The sequence below is a fragment of the Amphiprion ocellaris genome, chromosome 1, assembly GCF_022539595.1.
Source record: "Amphiprion ocellaris isolate individual 3 ecotype Okinawa chromosome 1, ASM2253959v1, whole genome shotgun sequence".
NCBI classification, from domain to species: domain Eukaryota; kingdom Metazoa; phylum Chordata; class Actinopteri; family Pomacentridae; genus Amphiprion; species Amphiprion ocellaris.
The window spans coordinates 38,543,420-38,564,571 of NC_072766.1; the positions used below are offsets into that span (position 1 = coordinate 38,543,420).

The 21,152-nt window shown below is 37.6% G+C and overlaps 1 protein-coding gene across 2 annotated transcripts in view; it reads left to right on the forward strand.

The window, feature by feature from the left end:
* slc6a5 (solute carrier family 6 member 5) overlaps positions 1–21,152 on the forward strand; it is a 40,621-nt gene that overhangs the window by 13,628 nt on the left and 5,841 nt on the right. For both annotated transcript variants that reach the window (XM_055012534.1, XM_055012512.1), the window contains exons 4-16: positions 1,154–1,301; positions 1,767–1,898; positions 2,037–2,210; positions 3,619–3,769; positions 4,533–4,665; positions 6,635–6,769; positions 6,888–6,991; positions 8,930–9,054; positions 9,239–9,351; positions 13,960–14,091; positions 14,483–14,582; positions 17,524–17,624; positions 20,222–20,389. In XM_055012534.1, coding sequence (XP_054868509.1) covers positions 1,154–1,301; positions 1,767–1,898; positions 2,037–2,210; positions 3,619–3,769; positions 4,533–4,665; positions 6,635–6,769; positions 6,888–6,991; positions 8,930–9,054; positions 9,239–9,351; positions 13,960–14,091; positions 14,483–14,582; positions 17,524–17,624; positions 20,222–20,389 — 1,716 coding nt within the window. The remainder of the gene's footprint in view (positions 1–1,153; positions 1,302–1,766; positions 1,899–2,036; positions 2,211–3,618; positions 3,770–4,532; positions 4,666–6,634; positions 6,770–6,887; positions 6,992–8,929; positions 9,055–9,238; positions 9,352–13,959; positions 14,092–14,482; positions 14,583–17,523; positions 17,625–20,221; positions 20,390–21,152) is intronic.

Below are 21,152 nucleotides of genomic sequence, written 5' to 3' on the forward strand. Positions count from 1 at the left end.
TATTTCTAAACGGTTTCCACAAGGCCGCATGATAATATTTACGCACAGACTGTCGAGGCTATAAACTGTCTAGACGCTGAATTCTTGCATGTACAGTATTTCAGCTGAATCCTCTGCTGTCTGTGATTTGCGCAGCGTCCAGCTCTGTCTCCATCCCTCTGCAGCAGCCTCGTCAAAACTTTCAAAACCGCTTATGTCAGCTAAATATCAGAGAATCCAAAACAGATGGATTCGTTATCTATCAGTGTGAATAACTATCAGATCAGCAGTGCGCCCTGACCTGGCATCCTTTTTTATATGCATGTATATAAACCTATTTGGGTTGATTTGCTTTGCTTGATTTTTGCGCACAGTCGTAACGGTAATGTGGTTAAAGATAAGGAGAATTGAATCATACTCTCGCGGTATTTTCGGTGTTCCCCGCTGCCAGCAGACGGCACTTGGTATGGCCCAGAAGCCCAGCTGTTATCCGGCTGATAGACAGGAGACTGCGGATTGTTTCCAATCCCTGCGAGGGCAGCCCACACCTCACACACACTCACAACACACGCACACACCACACACACATTCCCATGCACCGTGCTGTTTATGAATGTGAATATTCATGCAGTCTGTTTTATGAATCTGCTCCTGCTGTGCAGCTGTAGTTACATATTTGTTGTTCTCGTGCTGATAGAAGTCCCACACCGAGGTTTTTTTCTTCTTTTTTGCATTTGAAATTTGTGATGAGATTTCAAGCTGTTTGGTTCCATTAATGGGCCTGGAGGTGCAGCTGAGGAGGAGTTTTATGAGATGCACAGGCGTTTCTGTGGAAAGCTGGATTCTGTCAAAACTAAAATGTAATACAGGATACATATTTAGTGAAGAAATTTGTAATTATCCCCATTGCTGTCTATTTTATACCAAGGCTTCGTTGCATTTTTCTAATAAAGAAAATATTTAAAAGTGTCATTATGTAATTAAAATAAATCTCCCAATCTCCCTCTGCGCAGCTGAAAAAAAACGCAAAAATGTGTGACTAAAGATTAATATTTTTATTATTAAGGTAATAAATTCCAACATTCAGGCCCAGGTTGAGTAATTATCTTGTGGCCGCTTTTCTTTGCATTTTATTTTTTTCTCTGGAGAATGAATGCACGTTTTTCCCTCTCAGGCTGACGATGATGACGAAGGTGGAGATGAAAATAAGGCCAGAGGAAACTGGTCCAATAAACTGGATTTTATTCTGTCCATGGTGGGCTATGCGGTGGGACTGGGGAACGTGTGGAGGTTTCCTTATCTTGCCTTCCAAAATGGTGGAGGTAAGAGTTGTGCAGCTTGCTGTAATTTTAGCCGAACACAGAAACAAACGAAAAAATCTGTTCAGGAAATCGAATTTAAATCTGGGTTTGGATTATTCCTGTTAATTAAAGAAATAGGCCTTTAACCAGGCGAAGAAAAGTATTAAAATGATTTTCAAAAATTTGAAAAAGTAGAAAAATATAATACGCTAGGAAGAAAAATGCGCAAAAGACTGTCAGTTACTGTAGCTGCTACTAGCCTTGTTATCATTATTTTTTTAATATTAGTAATCATTTATCCGTTATTCTAGTGGCCGATAACTGATCATTTTTATCATTTAATAATCATCCATAGCCTAGTGTGTGCATTCTTTTAAAAGGCAGACAATCTTCATGCTTCTTCATTTTTATTTTATCTACATTTTATTTGGAAGTTGTACTATTAGTTTGAGGATTTTGTGGTTCTGCTGTTTGATCCCCTCACAGGAGCTTTTTTGATCCCCTACCTGACCATGTTGGGCATCGCCGGGATCCCTATCTTTTTGCTGGAGGTCTCCCTGGGCCAGTTTGCCAGCCAGGGGCCCGTGTCAGTGTGGAAATGCATCCCAGCTCTGCAAGGTAAACTGGCACCACTGATCAGCTGACAGAAGCAAAAATAAAAACCCCAAAAATATTCACAAATAAAACTTATCATCACGAGTTTCTCTACTTCCCTTAAGAGTAACTTATATATTTCGTCTCATTTATTTATTTTAGGTTGCGGGATTGCCATGTTGATAATATCTGTCTTGATAGCCATATACTATAATATTATAATGTGCTGGACACTGTACTACCTGTTCGCTTCGTTGAAGGGCTCACTGCCATGGGCTAACTGTAGGAATGAGTGGAACACGGTGGAATGTAAGGACAAAGACATGCTGCTGTTAGGTAAGACACACACCTTCACACACACACTCACACACACACTCACACTCTCTCCACAATGCGCAATGCGTCATGACTCCCTCAGCTGAGGTGTCCTGCAGTATAATGAATCCTGACCTGTGATCTCTGCGGTGTTTTCACTTTCCAAAACACTTTGAGAGCACCTCATTTATCGGCTTGATGTATTTTTAACGCTACAGGCCCAGTAACATGGCAGCAGGGCCTCGGTGTGACAGATTTTCCCTAAAAATAACTGCTTTCTCCCCATATTTTCGATATTTTTTTGCACGATAATGTCAGTTTTTTAACGCTATAAATCTGCAGTATGAAACAGTGTGTGGAGGCTTGATTGTTTTTAAAGAAACTGAAGGTAAAATCGTGTTTTGATTGAGGGGGGAAATGTGCAACCAGGAGCAGGGAGGCGTTTGGCGTCGATCTGCGTCGAATAAAAGTGGAAATTTGGCTCCGTTTGCGTAATATTCGTCTTTAGCGCTTCTGTGAAATCAGCACAAAAACTGCTTGCTTGACAAATTTACTGTACAGACGGAGCTGCTGCAGTGCTGCAGTAAACCCGAGACTGACTCCTGCTGGCTGCAACTCGAACTACAGGCCCAGTCAACTCTGTAGTCTCTCTGCCTCTCTCTCTCTCTCTCTGAGCCCCATGGATGAGAAAACACACAGAAAATAATACAAATACTAATAAAAGACTGATAATTATGCATGCTTTAATATGCTAATAGCATTTTCATGCGTTCTAGTGAATCTGTAGATTCACTAGAACGCGTTTGTAGTGCACAAACCCTGCAGAAATATGATTCGTGCATCCTATAATCTCACACTGTTTTGTCAAAAAGATGCTATAATGTAATATTTCTTTACAATACAATTTTTAAAGCCATATTTTTTTTAGTAAAGATTCAAGTGTATCCTATTTTTTTCCACCTCATTTCGATACAGAAAAATCTGTCTTTCTCTTTGTGTTATTTTTGTGCATACAGATTTTTTATTAGTAACTACTAAATATTGCATGCATTGGAAGCATAGTTTTAAAAATTCAAGTCACAAAACAGCAAGATGATATTTTTTTGCCACTTCTGCATTAAAAATGGTCAAAATAAAGCAAGTTTTCTTATATTTCTTTAAATAAAATGAGACACAGCATGATTTATGTTGTTAAAATGCAGCTGTATGTCTAAAAGAACATCTAGTATATCCTGAGTCCTGAGGCTCCACTCCGCTGCCTCCAGGCCTTCCCTCGCTGCAGCAGCCTCTTGTCAGGCCTCCTTTTTCAGTAAATCAGGTCCATCTGTTCACTCCGGCTTTACTCTCAGTGTGAAAACCTGAGCAGGCAGTAAGTTGCGTCTCTGCCAGTCTCTCCAGCTTGACGTGTGTTGGTTTCTGATTGGAACAGACTCTTGCATCCTGCGGGACAGTAACATCACGTCCATCAAGAACTCCAGTTTCTGTCTGTCCGCAAACGCTGTGGGAAACCTGACGAAGCTGCTCAACATGACTGTGGACGGCAACAAGACCTACGTCAGCCCCAGCGAGGAGTACTTCAAGTGAGTCAGTCTAGATTCATTAGGAATAAAAATTACACCTGTACATTTTGGCTCACAGGTCTAATTTTACTTGTTTTATATGACTAGATATTTAAAGTTTAATTCCCAAGACCTTAAAAACAGTATCAGCAAAAGATAAATACACATTAAGTCAGAGCTCAGTTATAATAATGACAACTAGCATTCTTAACTCCTTGTTTACCATTTGTTTAATTGTTTTTAATACATAATTACACAACCATGCGTCTGAAATTGAGTCTATAAGAGAAACACTAAATGTTTGAATTTTACACTTCAAATCTGGAGTTTTATGTTCAGAGAAAAAGAAGAAAAGCAACATTTTAATCTATTAATCTAATCCTAATAAAAAAAAAAACTACAAGTACTGCAGCCACTAATGCAAAAAAAATACAAAACAAATTCATCTTTTTTAAGTGGCATTCTTTAAATGGATTACGCTGTCTTGAAACACAATCAGAGGATCCTCTGCAAATACATCAAGAAAAATAATGACCATGCTGTATATATATTTTGTAATTAAGTTGATTTATGTTGGAAACAGGCTGAAATAATCCTGCAGCCATGTTACACATTCTTAATAGAAGAGTTGTGACTTGAGGATCTGTTAATATGCATAAACAACTTGATGAATGAAGGCTTTCCAGTGTATAGATGTATATTTTCTCTGTATATCTCTACATTATGTTGAAGTTTACTAAATTGTTCTCCAGGCTGAGTTTCACTGTTTCAATCCCACCTGCAGGTACAATGTGTTGCACATTTCTAAAGGGATTGAATATCCCGGAGACATCCGCTGGCCTCTGGCAGGATGCCTCTTCCTGGCCTGGATCATCGTCTACGCCTCTTTAGCCAAAGGAATCAAGTCATCAGGCAAGGTAACAAAACCTCATCTGATCTCTCTCTGTATGTTGTTCACAGCTCTGGCCAGCTGCAGAGGTTTTACTGAAGGTGCATTCAGCTTTCCTTTAGCACATTGTGTCATTTCTTCAGTGATAAAAGCTCCATCTAGTGGTGAAATGTGTGATGCACAAGAAGTGAGCCCTGCAGGTGCTCTTGTAAACTTGTTTCCAAACATTAGAGTTGGGTTCTCAAAGATATACTTCAGATGCAGCTCCAAGGAAATGAATCAAATTAAAATACCCACAGTTCCGCTTAACTTAAACTGAACTGTTTATTTCCTCTTTTTTAGTGTGTATATAATCAATATGGCAGAACCTGAAATCTCATAGTGTCATTGTAGTTCTCCAAATGTTAGTATTTATGTTCTTGCCTTTAAATATAAAGATTTTTATGCTTTTGTTTCTTAAATGGGTTGAAGCCATTGACTTTACATAAAGATGGATGAATCCTCCATGGTGTCACCCACAGGTTTTACAAACAGCTGTTTTAAAGCTCAGGGTGTGTTTAAATATCTAGAATAGCATACTATATAGTATGTCCCAATACATAGTATGCCAAATGCAGTAATGCAGCCAAAAAATACCAGGACCCCTACTATATTTATTATGACTGTTCATAATCCTCTGCGCAGTTACATCACATATGTTATGATGTACAAACTGTGGTCTCGTGCAAGTATAAACAAGCCTGAGTCACAGACAGATGACTTATCATTTTACAAGACAGACAGCAGCAGTCAAGATTTTATTTTGACAAAGTAGAATGTCTGAATTCTTTGTGTAGGGCATGAAACAGTACATACTTTGTGTGCACAGTTATAGTAATGTATTTAAAGTAAAAAGAAATAGTATGTGATTTGGAATGCTGCCTAGTTTTGATGGCTGTGGACTCCATCCAACTCCTGACAAATCCAAAAATGAGGTAGAATTGAGGTCCAGTGGAGCTGAGGTGTCATTCAAAGTGGCCACAGCCCTAATCATGCATAACTTTAAGTCCTAAAGCAACTTCAATATGCGAGTTAAATGAAAGTTTCCCCTTGTATAGTTGTTATGAATGAAGAAATTAGCTGTAGAGGCCAAAACTATTTTTGCACCAGGCTGTAGATGCTTTTATTTCTGCTGTAAAGTAGGACAGTTAACATGGCGGTCTATGGGGATTTACTTGCTTTGAGAATCAGCCTCTAGTGGCCATTTAAGGAACTGTTTTTAGCTCTTTTGCATTGGCTTCATTCAAGTTTCAACCTTCAAGTTTACCATTTGGTTGAAACATGCATTTTGTTACTCCACTAAAAGCAATGAAAAAAAATATTTTGTAAAGTTTTTACTTTGTCTTTCACCTCAAAAATGACCTCAGTTTATTGTGGATTTGTAAGGATTTGCAGGCAATGAAATCAGTCTTTACTTCAAAGGCAGTTTTAAAAACATTACAGGAGTGATTTACAGTGTCTGACAAGTGCAGCATGTTTGGAGTGAATGGTAGAAAAGATGACTAGACACAAAATATTTTACACGTACCTCAATCTAACCAGGAGCTAGAGACAAGTGAGATAGAATAGTTGTGTTGTGCTGCCCTCTACTGGACATAGAGATGATGTGTAACACAGCAGATATTGCAAGTCGAGTCTCAGGTCTTAGTAACGTTGTCTAGGAGACATCGTTGTTGTTGGGGGGTATCGTGTAAATTTGGGCATTTTCTGATGTAAAACATTGCTCTGCTTGTACTTAAACAAAATAATCTCTCAAATACACGTGATTTTAGTGTAATCTTGCATTTATTGTGTGTTTTGTACAAAGGAACAGGACGTACACAGTAAAAAGTCAGAAAAGTACAGCAATATTACATCTTAAAAACCCAGCATTTTGTTTTATTTCCTTCTTTGTTAATTATCATCTTTTTGCTGTTTCTCTCTCTGATTTTGCTCTATCTTGTCCTCTGTCTGGTCAGGTGGTTTATTTCACCGCCACTTTCCCCTACGTGGTGCTGGTCATCCTTCTGATGAGAGGAGTGACCCTCCCAGGAGCCAAAGACGGCATCCTTTACTTTATCACACCAAAATGGGAGAAACTCAGTGACGCAAAGGTACCTGATGTGCACTTATTTAATGCCATGAACATAAATGTACAAACAACACAAAAAGCATTCCAGGTTTTGCCTTTTCTTCCTCTTTACCTGCAGCTCATCTTCTTCTTCTCCTCAGGTGTGGAAAGACGCAGCCACTCAGATCTTCTTCTCGCTGTCGGCTGCTTGGGGAGGCCTCATCACGCTCTCCTCCTACAATAAGTTCCACAATAACTGCTACAGGTAAACACTCAAAAGGTAAACTATGCTTCTGGCAGACAAATTGAAACTATCACCACAGATGCATGATGCTTAATGTATCTGTATGTCTGATAGAAATGTCTGTAATAAATGTCTCTTTGCAGCCAGCAGTTCAGTGTTTCCTTTACTTTGTCTTGCTTGTTTGTTTTAAACCACAGAAGTAAGAATATATTTTATTCATCAGCGAATTCAAAACATACAGTCAGAAATGAACAGACCTAAATGTACCAAACAGCTCATTAAAGTAGGATTTAGTGACATCTAGAGGTGAAGTTGCAGATTGCAGCTGAATACCTCCCCCTTTCCACTAACAGCCACAAAGCAAATATGTCAGTTCTTATTTTCAGGTGAATAAATACAAATCAAAACATAAATACAAATACTAGCTTCCTTTTTTCTGCTAATAGCTTCCCCTGAAATCCTACATATTGCTCCTTTAAATGCAGTATTTGTGAGTGTTTTTCTACAAAAATATCCTCAGAAAAGCACACCATCTCAACTAACAGGTAATAATTGTCTTATTTGGATTTTCAGAGTGTAATATTATAGAGTATTAACCTTTTTTTAAAATTTCAGATAATTTCTTACAGTATATAACATTATAGTTTATTAACCTTAATATAAACTTGTTTTCGGGGCTGCACAGTGGCGTAGTGGTTAGCACTGTCGCCTTGTAGCAAGAAGATCCCTGGTTCACGTCCCGGCTTTCCCGGGATCTTTCTGCATGGAGTTTGCATGTTCTCCCTGTGCATGCGTGGGTTTTCTCCGGGTACTCCGGCTTCCTCCCACAGTCCAAAAATATGCTGAGGTTAATTGATCATTCTAAATTGCCCGTAGGTGTGAATGTGAGAGTGATTGTTTGTCTCTGTATGTAGCCCTGTGACAGACTGGTGGCCTGTCTAGGGTGTCCCCTGCCTTCACCTGAGTCAGCTGGGATAGACTCCAGCCCCCCGCCATGACCCTAGTGAGGATTAAGAGGTGTATAGATAATGGATGGATGGATAAACTTGTTTTCTATATCGTATTCTAGGATCTTTGTTTTCTATCAATTATTCAGGTAATTTTTTAATTTTTTATATTGTAGTCTCAATTTTAATATCAGAAATTAGTCAGATAAATTAATATTACCTATAATAATGTAGTGTCTTAACTGTAATAAATCAATTACTCAATTAGACTTTATTTGCGTAGCACTTTTTGCATGAATAGAACCATAAACAGCAAGTTAAAAATGACAGCTCAAATAAAAACATGGAATGACAAACTGAGGAATTCCTATCAAATGAAAAAAAACTGAAAAATAAGTGTGATGATAAAAGATAGATAAAGCAGAGCAGAGTAAAATTTAAAAAGTAGCAAATAAATAAACAAAATCAAACAATTCATTATTGTTGTTGCAAATATAATAATAATAACAACAATAAAAAATAATAAAAATAATAATAAGTTAGGTCTTGAGTTTGCTTTTAAAGATATCAACATTCTTATCTTTTCCTTAACTTTCTATTTTCTCAGTTTTTGTACATCTCTAAGAGACACCAGCATCATTAATTTGTGCTTCTGGTGGACAACTCTACATTACTAGTTACTGTGTTTCATGTTCCCCCCCCCCCCCCCCCCCCCCCCACTGGCAGAACAAAATAACAGAAATGTTGTACAGTACGAAGCAGAGCACCACCTTGTGTCCACCTTCTGTAAATGCCTAACACCTTGTAGAGCCTGTACTCACAGACTGTTTTTATTCGCGCCACCAGAGGGCACTGTTGGATCTCTTATCTGTGTGTATCTGAGACACTGATAAAAGCATACTGACATTAACACGTTTTCAATTTTGCAAAACTACTTCAGTCACACACAAAAAACAAACCCAGTTTGTTCATCTATCCTCTCTCTTCTCTCTCTGCTGTTCTTCCCCTGCAGGGACACTATAATAGTGACGTGCACAAACAGCGCCACCAGTATATTTGCTGGGTTTGTCATCTTCTCGGTCATTGGTTTCATGGCACACGAGCTGAAGGTGCCGATAGAGAAGGTGGCAGATGAAGGTAAGAGAACCGAGGCAGCATCAGACAGCAGCAGCAGCAGCAGCAGCAGGTCGGTGCTGCTCACTCAAACATACATTCATCCTTTTATCTGCTGCTGCTGAGATGGAGTGTGTGCGTCCTAATTTACATAAATACATAAATATATATGTATGAGTATATGCATATGTGTGTGTGTGTGTTTCAGGTCCAGGCATTGCATTTGTGGTGTATCCAGAGGCTCTGACCAGACTTCCTCTGTCTCCTTTCTGGGCGATCATCTTCTTCCTCATGCTCCTGACTCTTGGCCTGGATACCATGGTAACCACTACTCTTTAGTGTGTGTGTGTGTGTGTTGCTGTATGTCTGGACTTAAGGCGCTCATATGTCCTCATAATAAAACAGATAATAATAAAATTCAAGTTTAAAGCCACAGTCTGACATGTAGGAATTAAGTTTGTGTAGGATGTGTTGAACCAAAAGACTGAAATCGAGATTTTACATATTAAAAGAACAGGAAACAATACATGAGGCAGATCTGGATTTTTCATAATCTGTTTTTTTTCCCCCTTTTTTTACTGTTTGTGGAGCTCAACTGCTTTCATTTTTTGTTCTGAGCTCGGCTGAAACTGCTTCTGAAGTGGACTCATGCAGAGATAAAAGTGATAATAATCTTTTCATCTGAATCTGGGTGAGACACACCTGTTTCCTAAAATAGTGATTTATATTTTTGGCCACTTGGGAGCAAATAAACTCCATGGCTTCTTCCCTTCACTCTCCTTTTTTAGCTCTAGTTTGGTCCCAACTAATACTTTCTCTTATTGCTACATGCTCCCCTTCAACTTGTCGCCAGCTAATAGCTAAATTTGTCTTTTGTTACACATTTGAAGCAAAGTTGATGAAAGACATTTGTAAGTGTAGCAGTAAAGATAGAATGTTTTGTAGCTTTAAATCGGAGTAAAGGAATGAATAAAGATGGTGAATTCATACAAATAAGTGCCAATATTCAGTTTGCATTCTCTAAAAAAACCTCTAAATCCAGTTGTTTTCTTTCTTGAGAAAATGTTGCATCTGCTGCAGCTGCAGAACCTACATCAGATTCTACAATTCTAGCTCAAAGTTTCCGACATCCTGCAGGCTTTCTGTCGGAAACAAGAGTCTCTCGACTTTTATTTGCTCCAAAGTAAACACTCAACTTTGCGAGCGCCATCAAGCAATGTATAAACACTGCACACATTGACCCAATTAACATAATTACCCATGCAGGCCACCTGCTGAGGCTGATTTCTGCTCAAGTGCTGCAGCTCTCCAGGTACTTGAGCAGAAGGGGGTCCGTGATTGAAGTGAATGAAACTAAGTTGACCTTAAAGTTTTGGAGCAGCGGCACTGAAGTAAATCTGACAAAGTACTTTTTGTTTAATATTTGAAAACATCAATTTGGACTATGGGCGATTCATTTTTACTATTTTCTGACATTTAATGGATCAAACAATGCAGAAATAAATCATTAGTGATAATAATAATAGTAATAATACACTATTCTAGCCACAAACTGATGAATTACTTTTTTGTTTAATTGATAAACTCAGTGATTTTTAAAAAAATGTAATCATTAATATTTCTAATTCTTTATTCTGTTCTTAATTGTTTAATTAATAACAGATTTTTTAAATGGAATAATGCACATTCACACTTGTTTTAATGTTGATTTGTTTTCAGTTATGTTTCTGTCTAATATATTCCACCTCACAGTTAATTTGTCTGCAGTCTGCTATCTGGTAATAATTTAAATTAATCAGTGTATTCACATATTTTAATTAAGCATTATTTAAGAAGGAAACTCCAGAATGCATTGACAGTCAGTAGCTATTGACAGCTTTATTGTCAATTATCAAATTTTTTAGAGGCGCTGGTTGAAATGTATTCACAATAAAGCACCTAAAATGTAAAACTAAAGGTACTAAGCTTAGTATTTGCAGTAAAATACTGTGAACATTACATTTTTTTAATGTGACATTACATGGCCCACTACTTGTCATCATTATCAATATATAAAAAAAGAACGATTTTCATGGTTTTACCTCAGTTAAATATGTCTAACAGCAAGATCTGACTGCAAAACGAGAGCTCCGTAACAAAAAAGAAAGATACATAGACAAATATAATGAGCAAAATGGATATTTTATCCTTTTTTAATCAACATTTTCTATTACCAGTGAATTACAAACTTGTTTTTATATTATGTGTAAAATAAAAAGGTTTCTTTCATAGTAACAAACTAACAGAAAATCAGGTCCCTTCAGTTCTACTGAGCATTTTAGTGATTTTCAGGTAATTATTTCGGTTTACTGCTCTCATTAGCCTTATTTTCAGCAGCATGTTGTCTGTGTTTAAAAAAAAAAAAAAAAAAAACTCACTTTAGACTGCCTTAATGGAACCACACCACAACCAGACAATGTTTTGGAGTTGGTGGAGACCAAATTGGAGCTAAAAATGAACCATGATTGAACTTATACTCCTGAATGTGATAACTTTGTTCTATGTCAGCTGGATGCGTAAATAAGCATTTTAAAACTTTATTGCGTGTATTTATCTGTGTGACAGTGCAATACAGAGCTCTTATGAGTGTAATATGTGCTAAGGTTTTTCCAAACTTTTTCCAAATGTGTGGATGCATGCATATATATATATATATATATATATATATATATATATATATATTTAAATGATTTAGATAGTAATGTCAAAAGTTTGGGGTCACTTAGAAATGTCCTTACTTTTGAAAGAAAATCATTTTTTTCAATGAAGATATCATTAAATGAATCATAAACACAGTCTAGACATCGTTAATGTGGTAAATGACTATTCTAGCTGGAAACAGCTGATTTTTAATGGAATATCTCCATAGGGGTACAGAGGAACATTTCCAGCAATCATCACTTCTGTGTTCTAATTAATGGTACATTGTGTTAGTTAATCGTGATGAAAGGCTAATTGATGTTAGAAAACCTTTGTGCAATTTTGTTCGCACATGAATAAAAGTGTGAGTTTTCATGGAAAATAGGAAATTGCCTGGGTGACCACAAACTTTTGAATGGTAGTGTATATATATATATATATATATATATATATATATATATATATATATATATATATATATATATATATATATATATATATATATATATATATATATAGCTATTCTGTGCCTAGTTAATATTCTTTTGTTTAACTATTGTGTGGTAAAATATGAACTACTGCCCAAGGCCTTATCTTATCTTATTATCATATATTATCTTATCTTTTCTTATCTAAAAATCTGGTAAGTACAGATTTAATTGAATCTTTTCGTTACAACCTATTAACCACAACAGCACTTCTAGGTTACACAACTCTAACGTTATCAGTTATTGCACTGATGCGTTCCTGATGTAGCTCCAGTGAACAAACACTTTCGGCTCTGGGATGTTATTTAAACTCCAGAGTCCCTCCAGGAACAATCGTGGACAAACAATTCCAGATAAAACAGCGACTACTTCAAGTGCACTGTGATGCTCAGCGGAGGACACAGTGACGCATTAAGACACAAGTCAACAGTAAGAGTTAAATGATGATGCTACTCTGCCTCGGCGGCGGCAGCTTGGAGGAGAGGGGCCGGTGGCTTTGTTGCAGGAAGCATCTCGGCGGTAATAGGCTTGGGATGTTGACGGGAAATTAGTTTTGGGAGCTCAGGAGGAAGGAGAGGAGTCGAGAAGTGGCAGATAGCTTGGTGCCAGTGTGTTTCTACAGTATCCTCACGCACTCGCGCACACACTCCACCAACCTCTCTCAATTTGCCTGTTTATATATTCATCCACTGCTGTCCTCTGGGTTCCCAGTGCCTTTTACCATCATGTTACATTTGCTATTCTCCAGACAGACTCCACCTGTCAGCTTTCCTCATCACTAACCAAATTCTTCTTACTTGTTTGTTTTCCTATCTTCTTCTTGCCCTGGATTAGAATAATTTTCTTTATTTGTTTTGGAAATAAATGAAATTATACTGAAATGTGTTTATTGGATGAACTGAAGACAAATGCCTCGCAACGATGGGTACAGACGTTCTGACAGCAGCAGCTGCTCTGATTCAAATTAGTTAAAACTCGATGACTGGAGGCTTTTCTGTTGAAATGATTCTACAACCTGGCGTGACTGGACAGTTTTTTTTAGTAATTTTGTAGAGGAGACGGCCAATCAGGAGCCTGCTGTGTGCTGCTTCCTACAGTTAGCCTGAATCTGCCTTTGAAGCTGTAGTTATTTAACCCTTAGATGCATGAGTGACTGGACCCTTCACTCTTTCATAAGTGGGTCACAAATGACCCATATAAGAAGCAATGTGTTTTTATGCCACTTTTGTCATTTTGGTTGAGAATAATCATTTGTATTATTATTTGTATTATATTTTTGTCCACACAAGAATGATTTCATGTTTGAAATCTGTGTATTTATTACTTTATAACAGATTTTGAACATTTTGATCCTTGAAAAAGAAGAATATTACACAGAGCAGCAATAGAAGAAAGTCAACATCCATTTTGTTGTACTGCATCACCTTTTCTGTCATATTATCAGTGAGAAAGAGCTTGGGCTAGTAATACAAACATTGCAATGTCTTTGAAAGTATAAAAGGTAACGTAAAAATTTCAATGGAACGATATCAAAAACATGTTTTTTGAGGAATAGCTGGAATAAAAACTTTTCATTACAAAGACATTGCAAGAAAACAACCTCACCAGGTCATTTTTGACCCACTTATGCATCTATTGATTAACAGAATTAATTTGAGCAAAGTCTTGATTAAACACCTTTCATCTTACAGAACATGATTCAAAAGGAAAACATTGACTTTTCCCTCTTTATTTACACACCTTCCTCTCATTTCTCTCCCAGTTTGCCACCATTGAGACCATCGTGACCTCCGTGTCGGACGAATACCCCAAATACTTGAGGAAACACAAACCGCTCTTCACGCTGGTCTGCTGCGTCTCCTTCTTCATCCTGGGTTTTCCTATGATCACAGAGGTATGACACAAACATGAAAAACACACATCTACTGCCTGTTCGCACCACGGGGAAACTTCTCGACAATTACATCCCCGCAACTCTTTCTGTAAAGGAGCTGACAGCTTTTTCTCCACGTAAAACCAAAGCTATGGCCTTCAGTGGACAGGCGCCAGCGATTGGAACAATAGGCTGAGTCTTATTAAAATCCCCCCAGACGGCTTCAGTGGCAAAATCCCGCCTGAAGTAGGGTTCATTCTTGACATTTCTCATGATGCGGCACAAGCTGGTGTGAAAATTACAACCGTGGACAAGTCAGAGGTGGAAAAAAGTGAGATGTTAGGGAGGTGGTGTTGTTGCAGGATGAAGCCTGGGTTGTGTTTGTAATGTTTTGCTTGTGTTGTTGTTACAGAGCGGGATGTACATGCTGCAGCTGGTGGACACATTCGCAGCCTCCTATTCTCTGGTCATCATTGCTATCTTTGAGCTGGTGGGGGTTTCCTACCTCTATGGTGAGTACATGAGTTGTCTCACGGCCTTTGACCAACAAAAGGGAAAATCTGGAGATCTGCTAGTGGCCACGAGAGGCTGAAATAACAGACACCTACAAGGGAAATCAACTTCAGCTGCATTATTATCCCTACATAGACATTTGATTTATAGTCAAACCTGACTAAAACTGATAGAAATGCAATTTATTGTAAAATTAACAGGGAAACTAACCCATACACAAGTATTATAACTATAAAACTATAGAAATATTACAAATCTAAAAGTAAAAAGAATTTCCACACTATGTCTTTAGCAAATTACGAGTTTTAGTTATATTTTCACCATCTCCTTCACTATGGAAAACAACTACAACCTCTAAGCAGCAACCTACAAGCTGAAAATGTAACATTTTTCAAGAAGACTTATTATATTGTACAATAGTGCAGCCCTTGCTTGATTTTTTTTTTTTTTTTTTTTTTTTTGGGGAATTGACCATCTCAGTGAGAATGATTGCCTCCCCTGCATGCAAAACTGTTCCCCCACACTGTTTTGCAGGGGCACCAGTGCTGCATCCTGGGCTTAGCACTGCCCAAGACAACTATGACTGGTTTACAGGAACATTTAAGAGCCAGAGTAGTTGTTTTTTTCACCCCCAAAAGCAGAATGACAACGAGGTGAGTCCATTATATCAACATATGACCTGGATCATTTTTCCTGAAGGCTACTATGTTGCATAGTTGTCTTTCTACAGAAGCCCAGAACGGACAAACCTAGCACTACAGACAGCCTTTTGCATTTTTAGCTGCTGCACGTTGTCCTCCATGTTTGATAAGGGATTGTGAAGGGAGGAACATTTAACTGGTTGCAATCTGCAAACTCACCACTAGATGGCACAAATCCGTGCAATGATAATACAGTGTCAGTATTTCTGTTCATCAAAAAAGTCTGCAATACCACTGGTATGTGCATTAATTTTACAACTAGTATTTATGTATATTTTGGTGTGTTTTTATACTACAGTCCTTAAATGTTTGCAGTATCTTTGCTGTTGTTACACTGCAAATTTCCCCACTGTGGGATTAATTAAGGGTTATCTTTTCTTATTTTATCTAACAGAACAGTTTTCACTGGCAGCATAATCTTCCCTATGATGAACAATTGTAGAAAGAATATTCACCTCATCTGCAGAGAATGGTTTAGAACAAGTATTTTTGGTAAATTAACTTTCGACACGCACACTGTAAAAACAGTTTTACACACTTTTTTGTTGTTGTTGAACAATTTATTTTCATTTTTCAGATATTCCCTTTTCTGTTAAATTGCACATAATAGCTAATAAAATCAAAGAAAAAAATTAATGTACACCCCAGAACACAGGCCAAAAGGGTAAATAAAATCTATATTTATATAAGTGGAAAAATTATTTTCCAGTTGCTGTAAATTACAATATTGCTATTGGATTTAAAACAGCCAAGATATATTTATTTTACAGACATTGTCAGTTATTTGAAATAAAAAATATGTACATTAATAATTGAAAATTAAGATTTTTTTCTTGGTTATTTTACAGATTTTTTGTTTGTTTTATGAAATTACAGATAATATCTGGTAAAATTACAGAACATGGATAAATTTACATGTTAATCATAAAATAAAATTTTTAAAAAGTACCAAAATTCCACATAATTCCAATATTTTTTAACATATTTTATTAGGGATCACTTGCTTCCAGATTTTCCCTTTCCTGTTAAATTACACATACTAGCTAATAAAATCAAAGAAAAAAATATTAATATACACCCCCAAAGGTGTAAATAAAATCTGTATTTATAAAGTGGAAACTTTCTTTTGCAATTGCTGTAAATTACAATATTGCTACTGGATTTAAAACAGCCACAGATATGTTTATTTTGTAGATATTGGCAGTTGTTTGAAATAATAATTATGTATATTAAAGTTTGAAAAAATGAGAAATTATTTTCATACTATTATTTTCCAGATTTTTTGTTGTTGTTTATTTTGTGAAATTGCCGATAATATCTGGTAAAATCACAAGAAAAAGTATAAATTTTCCCCGTAAATAAAATTCAAAAAGGGCCAATACTCCACATCAGGCACACTGTGGTGATAGACTGCTCCATTATTTTGTAACTTTTCTTATGGAAACTTTGCTTCCAGATTTTTCCTATTCAGTTGTTTTACTGATATTGGCAGTTTTTTTGAAAAAAAAAGTTATGTATATTAAAGATTGAAAAATGAGAAATAATTGCTTAACTGTTATTTTACAGATGTTTTTATTTGTATCTAGCAAAATCACAGAAAAAATTGTATGTTTACATGTTAAATGAAAACAAAAATAAAAACTGGCCACACTTCACATAATACACAATGTAGAAATACACTATTCCATCATTTTCCAACATATTTTTTATGGCACCCTTGCTTCCAGATTGTCACCATGTTTTGATGGGATTTATTTTTACAGTGCGTCGAATAATACCAGACAGTAATTCTTACTTGTAGTTCTGACTTAGACCACTAGGGGTCTCTGTTGTAATGCATAACTCTCATACAGACTCATGCAGGGAGCTCAGGTGTGTTTCAGCAGCCTGTTACCAGGAATCAAAGCAAACGGCTCCCCTCCAGTTTGTCAGAGCATCAGTACAGGTGACATATTGAGACGATTGTGTGACTCGGCCTCTTCATGTCACTCACAGTTATCTGTCAATAAAAGCAGAGGAATGAAGCCATCTGCTCCCTCACTTTTTTCCCAGGGATGACAGAAGCTGATATTCCCTCTCCCTCATGCACACACACACCCTCATAAGGACGGATGGAATTTGCCGATCCCTTTTTCGAGGGACCTTATTAAACCCAGGTCACCATGTGCATCTCCTCTCTCTTGGTCTGCCTCACTCTCCCCCCTGTCTCTCTTCTTTTATTTTATTTCCCCTTCCGCAGGTCTGCAGAGGTTTTGCGAGGACATTGAAATGATGATTGGTTTCCAGCCAAACCAATTCTGGAGAGTGTGCTGGGCCTTTGTGACTCCAACCATTCTGACAGTATGTTTGTTTTTTGGTCATCTCATTCTCACACACACACACACACACACACACACACACACACACACACACACACACACACACACACACACTCACAATATGTGCAGTTTAAAATGCCTCCGTTTTCACTGCCTCCTTTCAAGTTCATTGATTTGCAATTGGAAAAAGAGCGGTGGAGAAATTGCTCCTGTTACGCCGAAATCGAAAATTATTTCTTCCTTCCTATTCCTGTCATGTCACCAATTCCCAGGTTGTTTGTGGGTTTTTTGTAAAGAGAAACTGTCAAATACTTACTGTGATGTCCTTTCTTCTGCCTCATATACATTTGTTTTCCAGGGAAGACTTTTTTTTCTCTATAAATTGGCCTTTTTTTGTTTTGTCACTTGCTGTCTAGCAGAAGTTGCAAATGCCAATGCACAGGGCTGGACGCTGGCCAGCATTAATGTTAGCAATCCTAATGGAAGCCACTGTACCTCCCATGCAGAGGTGACGATGACAAATTGAGCAGCAGTCGGGCCGGCTGGTCATCCCACCGCTCTCCAGGGAGATCACATTTCCTCATTTGTCTCATTGATGTACATCCCCTGGCTAATCTATTTCTGTCTGCCTTCTTCTTTCTGTTTGTTTCTCTCTTGTTCTAATCCTTCTCAGACACTTCATGGATTTTTTCCTCTCTTTTTCTGCCCACTGCACATGTAATAAAACAGAAGGCCTGATTTTCATCTTCTTTACATCGAACAGCAGAAATAACTTTGTTTTCAATGCAGTTAATTGGGAAGAAATCTACTATACAGTCCTCATCAGTGCTGAAAATCATTACGAGGTTCAGATACATTAGGCAACAGCAGTGGAAAAATGAAAATACGTGGCATTGGTTTACGATTTATAGTTGGTTCTCATTCTTATCGAAGTGGATTTGGATTCAAGGCAGCAGAAAAGGCAAAAATCTGTAAAATGCTCTTCCCTTTTCCCTTTCTGCTTGAAGCCCATCCCTCTGCACTCAAAATTCATATATAGCTTTACCTAGAATTTGTACCGTGTTCTCCCACCGCATCCTGCTCTCTTGCTATTTATACTATTTAGAATTACTGTATACAATTCATGCTAATATCTCATGTGACTGGTGAATCCCTGTGGTTTTCTAAAGCCTGAAAACAAACCCAGAAGGAGGCGCAAGAGTCGAGTTTCCTCCGACTTTTAAAATCTGGTTAGTTTGGGATTTTTTCTCAACAATGCCTAAAAAGACAGAGAAAAACGACCTACCTCAGCTTTAAGTAATAAATTACTATTGAAATAATCACTCAAATTTGCTTTCAAAAGTTAGCATCATCCCAGATTCAGATTTGTTTGTTTGCTTCTTTGAAGGCTGTTGGATTTTTCTGCCATTATTTGAATCTGCTAAAATATAACCATGTTTCCAGCAGCTGGAGTACAGACTGCCTGACCAGTCAGTGTTATACAATATAGAAATACCCTTAAGACATTTATATAATTACTAAATAGCATCTGTATGTATTCAAAACTGATACCCAAACAATATTCCTTTTCCAGTAATTGATTAAACCTCTAAAAACTAATTTCTGTGTATTTAAGTTACAATATTTAGAAGTTTTTTTCAACAAAAATTATTGATGCCTGCCTTGAAGTGGCTTAGAAGTAACTCTTCAACCTCTCAGCCCTACTGCCTGCAGCTCAAGCACACCAGCTCACCTGCAACTCTGCTCAAATACTACAAAATTACTCAACTTGTGGTAATACTGGAATAATTCAGACATGTCTGTTCAAGCTGAAACTCATTCTGAAGAACAATAATAATAATGTAGAAAGTTCAACCCTGAAAGCTGACGGGATTGGTTCCTTAGATTTGTTACATATGAAACCCAGGAAGTCTGAATCTGCGTTTTAGAGACCATCGGTACACTGCAGTTTCAAGGTGGACTCAGTGATGGCTGCTTATTTTGCTTATATGTTTTCCAGGAAATAAAAAACTCCATATGTACATGTTCACAGTAAAAAAGGTTTTTACTGGAAGGGCTCTTTAAATTGTTTTTTAGCACACACTTACACCAGTGAGATTAACATTGCCAAATGTTGGCATACTTGTGCATGAGGTTGTAAGAAAATTTGTAGACTTACGGGCGAATTAGCAAAAGTGAGATATGAAGGTTGGATTCCAGCTAAAGGTCATATCTTTCTGCAAAACTTCGAAAACATTTCTGTGGGAAAAAACTTCAGTGGTGCTCAAAATAGTTTCTTAATGTATGAAAACAGCTTCAACTGTAAACTCTCTTTAACAGTTTCCACATTAAAACTCAACCTTAGGGCTCATTATTTCACATTTTTTCAAAACTACCACGTTTACTCTGAGCAGCAGTGTCGACTCTTGCAGCAGGAAATGCATTTTGTGGTGATGAATGAGCCTCTCCTTTTGAAAAATGTTCTCTACCTGTGGAGCTGACTAGTATATTTGTATGCTGCACCACCGAAGCAGAAGCTGAAGTGATTTGCTCAAAGACACTGCAACAGAAGTTCTTGAAAGATAACAGAGGAGGCGAATCCTTTAATGTTCATCTCCTGGGTTTGTCCGGTGTGTGCAGGGCATCCTCGGCCTGAGTCTGTACCAGTGGAAGGTGATGACATACGAGGACTACACCTATCCCACCTGGTCCATGGTGATGGGCTGGCTCATGGTCATCTGCTCTGTGATCTGGATCCCCATCATGTTCGTCATTAAGATGCACCTCGCCCCCGGCACCCTAATTGAGGTAATAATGGAGATGAAGCCGCGGCGACACGTTGCCATGTATATTTAGTTTTTGTCTCCTTTGCAACACACACACACACACACACACACACACACACACACACACACACACACACACACACACACACACACACACACACACACACACACACACACACACACACACACACACGCTGTCTGGGAAATCAATAGTCTCATCCTTCGCTCATTAACAGGGAGAGACGGGCTGCTGGCTGAGTATTAATTTGAACATTTTTCTGGGAGTCTTGTGGGTCCTTTTTAAACGCTTTGATTAATGGATGATGACGATCGTGGCTTTCTGTCCCAACGTCTTTGTTCCCTCAGCGTCTCTGACAGCAGAATCAATCGCCCGACTATCCTGCAATTTTAATTTCTTTGCTTTGTTTGACCGTAATTAAGGCACACTGTAATCATCACAGCGTTTACTCGCACAACAGGGCAGGATTATGTGGCTCTGCTGCAAAACAACTTCAAACACGTGTCATGTTTTGATGGCGTTTTACAAGAAAATGGGGGATAGCCCAATCACCTTCTTTTAACTTGTGGTATTTATTGTTTGATTGTAGGAAAAAAAACTGTCTTTGCATCACTTCAGGGTCATAAGAGTAGACATTATATGATATAAGGAAATACTTACAAAACTGAGGAATCCGGTAAAGAAAGGAAAAGCAAAATTAACATTAGCAAGAGGAAAATGTCATATATAAGATAATACCTACAGTTAAAATGAGAAATACACAGTT